The sequence below is a fragment of the Tenebrio molitor genome, chromosome 9 (assembly GCF_963966145.1).
Source record: "Tenebrio molitor chromosome 9, icTenMoli1.1, whole genome shotgun sequence".
Taxonomy (NCBI): Eukaryota; Metazoa; Arthropoda; class Insecta; order Coleoptera; family Tenebrionidae; genus Tenebrio; species Tenebrio molitor.
In genome coordinates, this window is record NC_091054.1 from 9,061,278 (window position 1) to 9,073,487 (window position 12,210).

General features: G+C 38.9%; 2 protein-coding genes across 2 annotated transcripts; one reads left to right on the forward strand and one right to left on the reverse strand.

The window, feature by feature from the left end:
* The first annotated feature begins 8,182 nt into the window (after positions 1–8,182).
* LOC138137624 (facilitated trehalose transporter Tret1-like) lies at positions 8,183–10,046 on the forward strand. The gene is made up of 2 exons (XM_069057124.1): positions 8,183–8,507; positions 8,556–10,046. Exons 1-2 carry the CDS (start codon positions 8,465–8,467, stop codon positions 9,902–9,904), a joined length of 1,392 nt encoding a protein of 463 aa, XP_068913225.1. The 5' UTR covers positions 8,183–8,464; the 3' UTR covers positions 9,905–10,046.
* Positions 9,900–12,130, reverse strand: LOC138137623 (zinc finger Y-chromosomal protein-like). The gene is made up of 2 exons (XM_069057122.1): positions 11,823–12,130; positions 9,900–11,765 (listed from the first exon to the last, which is right to left on the reverse strand). The coding sequence occupies exon 2, from the start codon at positions 11,719–11,721 to the stop codon at positions 10,120–10,122; it is 1,602 nt and encodes a 533-aa protein (XP_068913223.1). The 5' UTR covers positions 11,722–11,765; positions 11,823–12,130; the 3' UTR covers positions 9,900–10,119.
* Between the last annotated feature and the right edge of the window lie 80 nt (positions 12,131–12,210).

The window sequence follows — 12,210 nt, forward strand, 5'->3', positions numbered from 1 at the left end:
ATAATGCGGAATCTGCAAAAGTGCCCCGAATGCTTGCAGCGTTTCCACGTTGAATGGCAAGGGAAATCCTCTCAAAAAGGAATTTCTTAGATTTTGAATCCCCTGATTCCGCGATAAGTGGGTCTCCGATGACATTAATAAATAAACTGTCTTAACCTTTGTGGCTTCTTCATCTGTCGCAATTTGCAACGAGTCCCCTCTCTTCTTCAAAGAATCGGACTTACTGTAATTAAAAATTTATATTGGAGCGTGCATTTTTTCTATTTACTTCATAGTTTGAAGATTAATTATGAAATAAACTAAATTCCACGTAAATAATTCACATCTGAAGAAACTTAAAATTGAACAAAGATACCGGGTGGGGCATCGTATACGCGCACGCGAGAAATCGCGACTTCTAATTAAATAAAATTGTCGAAATTTTTCAGACTTACCCGGCTATTGGTAAGGTACATTTCATAATTTTTTGATAATTTTTCACTTACAAACAAAGCAAAAAAATAAAATAAAATGTAAATTTCAACCAAAAAGTCAAATTCTGATTTTTATACTAACCTACCCAGATTCACTTCCTATAATTATTTACGAAATCTACGGAAAAAAATACCAATTAGATTTTGAATTAAACGCAGTTTTACATTTCAATTTTCAAAATCATTTTTATTTATGACCTGCTACTTGTGCTATCGTAAATTTAGGTGACAATGGAAACTGTCAATTTTATGGCAAAAAGGTTTAAAACGGTCGGCTATACCTTTGTTGGGAAATTATATCATTGTGCCGTAAATCACCCGTCTGGTTTACGTTTAAATAAAAAAGCGAATTATTTAGCTAACCAAGTCAAAATTTGTAATTGTGCCACCAGGGTTTGATGGGCTAGCAGATACAGATTCATTTAGTGTAAAAACTTTATAGGTAAATTAACAGTTAATTTCAGAAAACTAATAAAACTGTTACGGCCTTATTTATTAACAAAAAAATTTTTTAAAATTCTCAAATAAACCTTATCAATAATTAGTCAGGTATATAAAATTTGGCCAATTTTATTTAATTAGAAGTCGCGATTTCTCGCGTGCGCGTATACGATGCCCCACCCGGTATATGAAAATTAAATTACCCTTTAGATCCAGTCCCCAAGCGAACCGCGCCGTCCTCGATGTGAAGCTCTATGTCGCACCCACTTGATCGACAATGGAAGAAATAGTCCGGATGAAACTAAACAAAAATCTTTTTATCGGCAAATTCATAACTTAACCGATTAAAGAAAACTTAATAACGGAACCTTATTCGCTCGTATCTGAGACATGACACGCAGATGAATACAAGATGTTGAGGTTAGAATGTTTAGTATATTTTCCAGTTGCATTTTGGCACCAACAGCTAGTGCTAGATAAAGTAGGTACAGAAAACGTTTTTAAGACTTTAAGATTTTCTGTGGTTTTGTTTTATCGTGCAATTTTGCAGATTTTTACGAAATAACAATTGTCAAACTTTTTAACATATACAGCTGCCAACCCGATAGGTTGTATTTTCCCTGTTACGATTATGATTATTTATTGATCAATATAAACTAAACAAACACATTTATCGGAAAAATTATACAGGGAAATGTGTTTTTTTACACTAAATTAAAGTAACGTATGGACACTTTAATTTTAAAGTAACTGTGAAAAGAATAAATTAACGGTGTCCGCACATTTTTCCCGTACTCCACTAGAAATTTTTGATATCGTTCGGGAAATCGCAGCTCCCTTGACCTTAAGTGTAAGGTAGAGTTAGAACTTTTTGTAAAGAAGCCATGTCCTCATCAACGCAGGAACCAATTTGTGTAAATTTCAGAATGCGCATGTGCAGCTGTCGATTATTAACAGCTTTCCATTGGCGTCGTATTATCTATAACTTTCCGATTTCCGGTGTCTTTTGTGCTATCTGAGTGATTGGAGTTTGTTTTTACAACTACTCTCTTTGTGGAAATTGAAGGCCGTAAGTATTGCTATCTTAACGTATTGTATGATTAGCAATATTTGTGAAAACAAATTTAAATTGATTTATACGCTACGCCACTGGCGGGGATACATAAGTGACGTCATAACAATCCTCGCGTAACTGTGATGACGACATGGCTTCTTTACAAAAAGTTCTAACTCCTAACGCTGTACATATTTCCCAGATTCGGAGGCCGAAATAGATACCTATTTACAAACTTTTTAAAATATTTTCTTAGCAAGTTTTGCATATTGAATAAAGATACTCGTACTAACTTACTATTTTTACTTGAGTATAAAATCAAATGAATATGAATTGTTCTGGTTGGACAGATCGCGAAACAACACAAAAGTAAAAGCAAATGTAATTTTATTTTAATTTACTGGATTGCGTTTTTCCAGGTTTTTCTTCAAATGCCTCTAGCATCTACAAGAAAGTAGCTGGGAAAAATTTAACAAGAGATTTTACTCCATGGTAAATAGTAACCACTACCATTCCTAAAGCGTTGGCCGTCTATTTACCGAACACGTTGTATACTCTAAATACTGGTCATGAATTTATGTGTACAATCTGCACCAACATATTAAAAATGACACTGACAGCACGGATGTCGTTGAAGACGACTACCAGGACATTTTTTTAACTCTGAACATAGTCCATACTTATTCCCTATGTTCAATTTTAAAAAACACAAATCAATGCATTGTGAGTTGCTATGCAACCAACTATACCGAACACCAGAGATTTTGAAATAATGTTAAAAATTGTTCCGATTGATGAAATTGGTCTATCATGTGTTGCATTGGAAATGTCACGCACATTTCTAATGCTCTGATTGGCATAGAATAACTGCATTATGTGTATTTCTTCTTCAAATGACTTGACCATTTTGTTAAACTGTGAAGTACTTATTTTCGTTACCTTGGTTACGTGATTAGTGATTACATATATACAAATTGCCATTATAAGTACATTTAGTGTAAGTTTGTTTTCGCCAACCGAATTCAACAGGTGGTGGTTATTTGGGTTTGGCACGGCCTATACAGGGTGTGTCGTAAGTCGCGGACAGCCTTTTAAACACGGGTTCAGTGATGCCTACCAAGTGATATAAGCATGTTTCCAAATGGTTTTCGGACATTTTTCCTCAAACTTTAACATGAAAGAAGAAGACTAATTTTAACATACTTATCGCTACAACCACTAGGAGTTGTTCTTAACTTATTTTTGATTCGTTTCGAACACCTATTTTGTTTATAACACAGATAATTTCAGTTATGATAGGTTCTTATTCTAACATTTGAAAGCTCACTGTGTCTCAACGAATTTAGATAAAATAAAACTAACAACCGTAGTGGATACTCGAAAGTGAATACTTCCAAGTTCCAAGCGCGTATCCGCGACTTTTGACACACCCTGTATGTTGAATGTTAAAAAAATGTGCCGGTAGAGTACGTCCACTGATAGAATGCAGTTTTTTAAATATCCTTAGATAACAAAATCCCCAAACCATAACATTAAAATATTAACAAAGTATCAGAGATTGTGTTGGCAATATCTTGAAACATTCGCGCCACTGATTCTTATTGGTTGTTTGACACCCACGCGAAAAATAAATTATATGACATTTCAGATTTGAAATTGTCAGTGCTGTCAAGTGATTTAAGAATTTAGATTTGCAATTTTTCATCTTTAGAGCTTTGTTTTGCGTTTCTCTGGTTTTAAAAGTTATTAGTTTTGATCGTGTTGCTGTTTTGATCTGTTCCGTTACGATTTTTTGTTGATTTTTTTAAATTTGTAAAGTGAGTGCGTGCCTCATGAACCTTGCATAATGAACACTTTAAGTGACATTACAAGCATCGAAAATGATACAGAGGTAATTTTTGTTCATGCATTAAATATTAAATAATCTCTTGTTTGTGTTTAGCCATTTCCGAAAAAAGCTTTCTTCAGAAATTCGAAAATGTATTGTGCGTTGCATTTTTAATTCCGTCGAGCACATTATCACTCGTGAAATACCCTGTATTAATAAAACCTAATATATTATTCCCACTATATTGAAGTTTTCTTTGGTCTTTCCTAAGTGCAAACATGCAGAATAATAATAAAACATCACGTGTAAACCTGCTCTTTCCATTTTTTTAAATTTCGCGCCGGGTCTATTTGTTCTTGCGTAGAGTGAACATTTTTAGTAACATTTATGTCAAGCAATCCAAAGCAATCTATGAGTGCTATGAGTGGACAGAGTTTATACAGGGTTATTCTAAATGATTGTAGTCGAAGTAGGCGTGAAAACTGAATGTAAAATTTATGGTTGCCGCTCCACATAAAAAAAATCATCAAAATGATGTGTTAAATTGGGTGCAAAACAACTCAATATTTTTAAAATTGATTGTAGAACAACTCAAAATTTCTGGATTCAATCGTTTATTTAACAAAAATAAATAAAATCCTCATCACCGCACTTTTCACCTAAAAAATGACAGTGACAGCGACACAACTGACAGTTCACATGAAAGCGGCAAAAACGTAATAACATGGGCATGGCCCAAGGATTGTATAAGAACATAGGATAGCTGGATCCCTATGCTTTCAATGTTGTCCGCTTCGAGCCGCGTCCCCACTCTCGCGTGACGTCAGCGACGGACCAGTTTGTACTTACATCCACTTACGCACGTTAAACGGTTGAGATTTTTAAATTTAAATTTAATAAATTAGGGACAAAAATGCTAGAACGTCGTTGTGCGTTATTTGGCTGTAATAACAGTCGAGTCGGTACAAAAATCACCAACAGTGAAATTTATAAGGAAGCCTTAAAGCACGCGCGACGAGTTTAAGAACACAACGTGTAGCTTTTAACATGGCAAGTGCTTTAAAGGCCCTTATACACGTGCATCGTACGCTATTTTTATAAGAAAAAAAGTAAATTGAAATACCTTTTCCGAATTAATCTATGTCATTAATTGTTGATATAGAAATGGTCAATTGTTGTTTTTTTCGTTGATACGTATATTTTATGAATTGTGAATAAATGTGTATTTATCATTGTTTAAAATGTAGGTAAATTTGTTGTTACCTAAGCGACCTAAGCTTTAGTGCTTTAAAGGGCCGATTTTGCACGCATTTTAGTGTCAAAATATATATTAATAGTTATTTACGAACCGAGTGGGAGAAGACATTTTTCGTACATGAGCGCATTGTTTGAGGCACAGCGACGAAGGAATGCGCGAATGTGCCAGATTTTATTTTTATTATTATCAAGTCAAATTATTTTCAGAATGCTCAAAAAGGCCAATGCTTTTTGGATGATTTTGAAGCAGTAGTGTGCGAAATCTACGTTCGCGGTTAACTGTTGCATTTGCGAAATGTCATATTGAAGTTAGTGAGTTCAAAAACAGAGATTATGATTCAGATACAATAAAATAGTAGTTTATTTAACGAGTTCGTGTGTAAATTGGGCTTTTTTTTGTATTGAGTGGGTCAGTTTAAAACGCGGGTGAAATCCCTTAAAGGCTCCAAATCGCTTCAAAATCTGTAAAATTAGTTGGACGTTTCGTTTTGACAAGTTGTGACATTTATCAAAATCAGTTCACACAGGAGAAAATTCTCAAATTCTGACAATGTCGAATAAAAAAATTATTTTTTCAATGTACTAACTAATAATAATTGTATAATAATATACTGGGTGCCCCAAAATTCGCGGAACAACTCAATGGGGCAATGTCAACACATTGAATGTTTTTAAATGTTGCCAGCGTTGTCACATTTAGTGTAACGAATAGGTCCATATCTTCTACAAAAAAGAAGATTGATTTTTTTAAAACATTCTTACCTGATATTTTATTGACTAATTAACAACATACTGATAAGCTGTTCCGCGAATTTTGGGGCACCCAGTACATATAACTATAAATAAGATAATAAAAACGTGTATTATAGCAGGACAATGACGGATCAAATGTACATATTTCATTTTTCATTACCATTCATGGTACACTTCTGTGCAAGAAAATTAACCACAAGTCAAGACGTAATTTTCGCAATATTTTAGTTGTATAAAGGCCGGTTTCACCAGCGCCAGTTAAAATTGACGGTAGGTTAAAATGCTTCGTTACTTAATTATCAATTGTTACCTATAACAATGCTTTCGTGTATTTTAACCTACAGTTAACTTTAACTGGCGTTGATGAAACCGGTCCTATTACATTTAACATTTGAAAACATTTTTGAATTGTTGTCTAAATGACACGGCATTTAGACATTCCTAAAAAAAAATACTGATTTACATAAATATTTTTTACTATAAATTTCGTTGTCCCGTTTAAACTATAAAATATTTGGTGTGTTTAATTTTATTGTACAGAAGTGTACTACAGGGGACAAAATACACTGGTCATAATTTTTCCGCCACTTCAAAAAAAAAAAAAATGTAAACCAAACATTAACATCAAGTCAAGGTTGATGACAATTTCAAATTATTGACTTTCCCTTGTCAAAAATATGGCACCTTCCACCGTTCAAAAATTTTGTCCATGGGCCGAATTGCCTTGTGGGAACCTTTTCAATTTTTCCTCCTTGGAATTTCTCATTTATATATTTCCCTCCACCACCCGGCGGCACGGCAATTTTGCCGGAGTACATACACTATTACGGAGATTAATATCAAGTAACAGTGCATTTATTATTAATTTATTAATTAATTCTCATTAATGGTCCATTTTTCGGTATTTAACATTTGCTTTACAACTTTATGTCACTCAACTGACTTTGACGACCAAAGTAATTTGTCCCTAATAGTACGTTAATTTTGGCTTGAGACAAGAGTTTTAGATTTATTTTTTTCTACTGGAGTTTGGAAAACTTTAACATTGTAATACTAATTTGAGTTAGGAAAAGTGAAAAATTTCCTACTAAGGGCGGAAATAATATTTCAACACTAAAAGTTCAATTTTGGTCGTTTCCTGGGATACGTAACGTAAAAAGTGGTATTTAATTGAGAGAATAGTATATTTCAAACCAAGGTAAGAAAGTGGTTTCTTGCAGACCGCAGGCAAAGATTATAAACCGAGTCGTAGACGAGGTTTGTAAGTGCCTAAGGTCTGCAAGGACACTTTCTTAACAAGGTTTGAATACAATTTTTTTCCCTACCGGCACAACTTTGTTGAAAAAAGTAAAAAAGATGGTTATATTCGTGATTAAAACGAAAATTTTGAGAATTGAATAGTAGGCTGTGTTATTTGTTTAATTAACTTGTCATCGCATTTGAAGATTTGAGGTTTGTTCGAAAATTTGATATAAACAGAGTAAAGTAATCTACCTACCTAGCTTATCTGTTTATTTTCCAGATTATATGATTGATCTACCAACTTGCTTTATTGAATTGGCTTTCATTTATCAATAACTTATTTCACTTTTGACACTTTTGACATTTGTATTTTGGTACAGTTTTACCATAAACATTTCATGATTCACTTTCTTACCTTAGCGAGAAAGTTGAATTTTCTCACCTCAAATGAGGTATCCACAGCCTACATTTCTAACCGGTAGGGAGAAAAAGCTTAAACGCCTTCACAATTTTTCATTACTAAATTGTTTCTCTATGGTAACGAAAGCAGAACAATTTTGATTTTTAATTTAGAAAGAATTAATAGAATATTAAAAATATCCAAATTTTATGTATTTTCCAAACTCCAGTAGAAAAAATCATGTGTGCAATACGTAGGAAATCCATTTTTTCCGTACACGGCATGTTTTTGATCTCGACTAACGTCTCGATCAAAAATCCCATGCCTAATACGGAAAAAAATTACATTTCCTAACTTATTGCACAAATAGCTATTATATAAGTATCTATTAAAACTAAATATTGTTTCGATCGCGTAATAGATACATTAAATTATAATTGAATTACTTTACAGAAAAGTACAAAATATAACGCGACACTCAACAGATATATCATTGTAATACGGAACTCATTCGGTCTCTGGTCCGTCGCTGATGTCACAGCCCCCCACTACGCTCGGCGAAAATATTCCGGCATCCAGCTATCCTATGTTCTTATACAATCCTTGGGCATGGCCTACTTCGACTACAATAATTTAGAATAATCCTGTATGTAATTTGGCTAAAAATGTCAAAATGACAGTTGATGAATTTAATTTTTGATTTCATTAATCAGAACAGGATAACGTCATTTTGACGAACACCCGCCTTGGGTACGTGGATATTCTTTGTCAACAGGTCGTGGTTCTTTGATAAAAAAAAACAGAATGGGGAATGGGGATTATAATAGAATACGTCAACAATTTCGTTAATTGTTTGAGAGTTTATTCTGTAGTGTTTTTATAACAATGCGACTTAAAAAAAATAAGAACAATAGTGGGCAAATATTTGTCATCATTGTCGTCTGAACCGGCCGTATTTATATCGGATTTCGGACCTGAATATAACCTCCAATTTAAAACAGTCCTGTTCCGTTGCGATGCCTCCGAGTCGCCTTTTCCAATACTTGGCGACCTTTTCAGGTAGGTACACCACCTCGACAATTTATCCCAACTCACTCTGTTTTTCAGGCGCTTTTTCCGTCATCACCTCCGGGATTAACCTGGGATGGACCTCTCCGTACCTCCCCCAACTCCTGGACCCCGCCTCCCCCATACCCACAACCAACGACCAGGGCTCTTGGTGTGCCGTGATGCCCCTAGTCGGAGCCCCCATCGGCGCCCTGATCGCCGCCATCCTCACAGACCTCGTCGGACGAAAAACCACCACCCTCCTAATAGCCCCCGTCATTCTCTCCTCCTTCGTCTCCATAGCCTTCGCCCGAACCATCACCGTCATTTCCATCGTACGCTTTGTGATCGGCGCTACAGAGGGCGCTCTCTACACAGTCTTGCCAATCTACATCGCCGAAATATCCGACCCCCAAATCCGGGGCTTCCTCACGTCGACCGTCGCCATCGCGGGCATAATCGGAACGCTGTTTATCAACGTGATCGGACAAAAGTACTCGATATTCGCGTCGTCGTTGATTTGCGCGTCCGTGCCGATCATTCACTTTGTGACGTTCCTTTGGATGCCCGAATCACCATACTACTACATCAAGAAACGCAGGTACGAAGATGGGGAGCGCAGTTTGAAGATCTTGCGCGGGAGGGACGACGTCACCGAAGAAATGGACGAGCTGAGAGAGGTTGTGGAAAGGCAAGAGAAGAGCAAGGCCAGGGTTATGGATTTGTTCAGTGTTCCGAGTAACAGACGCGCGTGCTTCATCTTCGTTATCGTGTGCGCCACCAACAAGTTCAGCGGGAAGAATCCGTGCCTCTTCTACACCACCATGATCTTCGACGAAGCTGGAAGCACGATCAGTTCCGACATGTCGGTCATCATATACTGCAGTGTTGAGCTCTTGGCCACTTTCGTGGCCACAGCAGTGGTAGACAGGTGCGGCAAGCGACCGCTTTTCATCATATCCACCCTCGGCTGTGCCATCTCGCTGCTCGTCCTAGGCACTTACTTTTACTTGAAAGACTCGCAAATCGACAACTTCGTCGAAACCTTCGACTGGATACCGATCACGTTTCTGGTGGCTTACAACGTGCTCTTCAGCATGGGCTTGGCGTTCAGTACTGTGACCGTGGTGAGCGAGTTGTTCCCCACGAACGTCAAAGCCGTAGCTCTAGGAGTCGCGGACACTTTCTCAGTGAGCATGGGCACGATAGCGTCGAAGTTTTTCCAAATCGCGAACGACCAGTACGGTATGTACGTTCCGTTTTGGGCGTTTGGCGTTTGTTGCGCCGTAGGACTAGTCTTGATCGTCAAGTTTGTGCCGGAAACTAAAGGAAAGACGCTGGAGGAGATCCAGTACTGTCTTATGGGGAGGGACGGACAAAAACCCCACAGAAAAAGAAATGTCGTATGATCTGGTGGCTTGTCAGCCAGAGGTACATTTTATTCAAGTCCGGCAGTAATAACTTATTACTACTGTTATCACTAAAAGATATTACTATTGTTCCAACAAGGTGTTGGGACTTGTCATTTAAATAAAAACAATCGAGACATGACCATGATGAGTGCTCTGACTCGGCCTCATCAGTTGCATTTTTGTTCTTCACCCGCGAGAAGTAATTCTTCGTGTCAGTACTCGTGCTTTCTGTTGACGTGTTCTTTGAGCCGCTCTTTTCTCTTGGACTTGTATGGGCAGAGTCCACAGGCGAACCACTCGATGTCCTCGGGCGCCGTGTGCGTGAACAAGACGTGCTTCTTCAGGCCGGCGTTAGTCTTGGCCTTGTAGGGGCACTGTTCGCACTCGTGCCACTTGATCTCCTCCGACGCCGTGTGCTTGTGAAAGACGTGTCTCTTCATGTCGTTCTTCGTCTTGGCCTTGTAGGTGCACTCCGTGCAGTAGAACCAGTTGGTCTCGTCGAGAACGCTGTGCTTGACGAAGACGTGCTTGTTGAGCTCGCTCTTGACCTTGGCCCTGTACGGGCAGTGGTCGCATTGAAACCACTGGATGTCGTCGAGGGAGGTGTGCTTGTAGGTGACGTGCCTCTTGAGGTGGTCCCGCCGCTTGGCCCTGTAGGGGCACTGGTCGCACTCGAACCACGTGATCTGGTCCTCGGAGGTGTGCTTGCTGAGGACGTGGGGCTTGAGCAGCTTCTTCCAGCGGGTCTTGAACGGGCACTGGTCACACTCGAACCAGGTGCAGTTAGACCGGTCGTGGACTAGCTTGTGGCGCTTGAGGCCGCTCACGGCTTTGGCCTTGTAGGGGCACTGGTCACATTCGAACCACTTGATTTCGTCCAAGTTGGTGTGCTTGCGCAGGATGTGCTGCTTCAGGTCGTTCTTCCGCTTGACTTTGTAAGTGCAGTAGAGGCACTGCACCCATTCCAAGGTCTCGGTGTGGCGGAACAGGACGTGCTGGCTCAGGTGGGTCTTCCTTTTGGCCCTGTACGGGCACTGGGTGCACTCGTACCAGATCAGCTCGTCGCCGGACCGGTGCTTGTTCAAGATGTGCCTCTTCAAGTCTATCTTCATTTTGGCCCTGTAGGGGCACTGCAAGCACTGAAACCACTGGATCTCGTCGTTCGGGGTGTGCTTGTACAAAACGTGCTGCTTCAAGTAACACCGCTCCTTCGACCTGTACGTGCACTGTTCGCAGTGGAACCAGTTGATCTCGTCGCACGCCGTGTGCTTCACCAGGATGTGCCGCTTCAAGTCGCTGCGCGACTTGGTCTTGAAGTCGCAGTGGTCGCAGCAGAACCACCGGATCTCCTCGTACGAGGTGTGGTGGTAGATTATGTGTTGTTTCAAGGCACACCGGTATTTCGTGATGTAGTTGCAGTCGTCGCACTGGAACCACTTCACTTTAGGGTAGTACGGCTCGGTCTTACACAAGATCACTTCGCGTTCCAACAAGTAACAGTTGTCTTTGTGTTTCAGCAAGACTAGTTGTGATGACGTCCTAAACTCGCACTTCTCGCACTTGTACTCGGGTTCGGGGGCGCGCGAATTGTGGGGGGCGTGACACGTGGTCACGTGGGTGAAAAGAGATATTCTGAGAGAGGTCTCGAAGTTGCACCAGTCACATTTGTAGTTGTTCGATATTTTCGCCGAACAGCTGAAGGTCCTTGAAGGTCTCTCGAGTTTTTGGCAGTTTTTCGTGTGTTGAGATAACGCGAATTCCCACAGGGTGCTGTAAGAGCACTGCGCGCAAGTGTACAGTTCTTGTTTTACCATTTTTGTACCGCAAATGGTGCGCCCAGACGAACCAAATTTCTAACCTACAAACAATTATATGTGCAAAGTACATTTTGATTGTGTGGGAAAGGTCCACAAACCTTTTTAGAGGTCAATTGTATTCTTAATTAGTCGAAAAGAGTGGAGATTTACATTTGCATTTACTAGGTTATGTTGCTTTTACGTCAATGTGACAAGTTGTCATTTTCGATCACGCACCATAGAATCATAAATTATAGATGACGTTTGTTTGTAAACTGCATAAAAATAGTTCAAAATGTCTGAAATCTACAACGTGTTTCACGTAACAGTACGCGCCTGTCGAACTCAAAATGCAACCCAGTCCCAATATTCTATTTTCATGAGTAACTAAGTGTAATAAATCATATTTTGACAAAAAATAGTTTTTTAGATTTCCCCCTTGCTCACACATTTGCTGAAAAACTTGCGTTTAGACTTCGCCAGGCTCGTACTCTTACGTGAAAGACG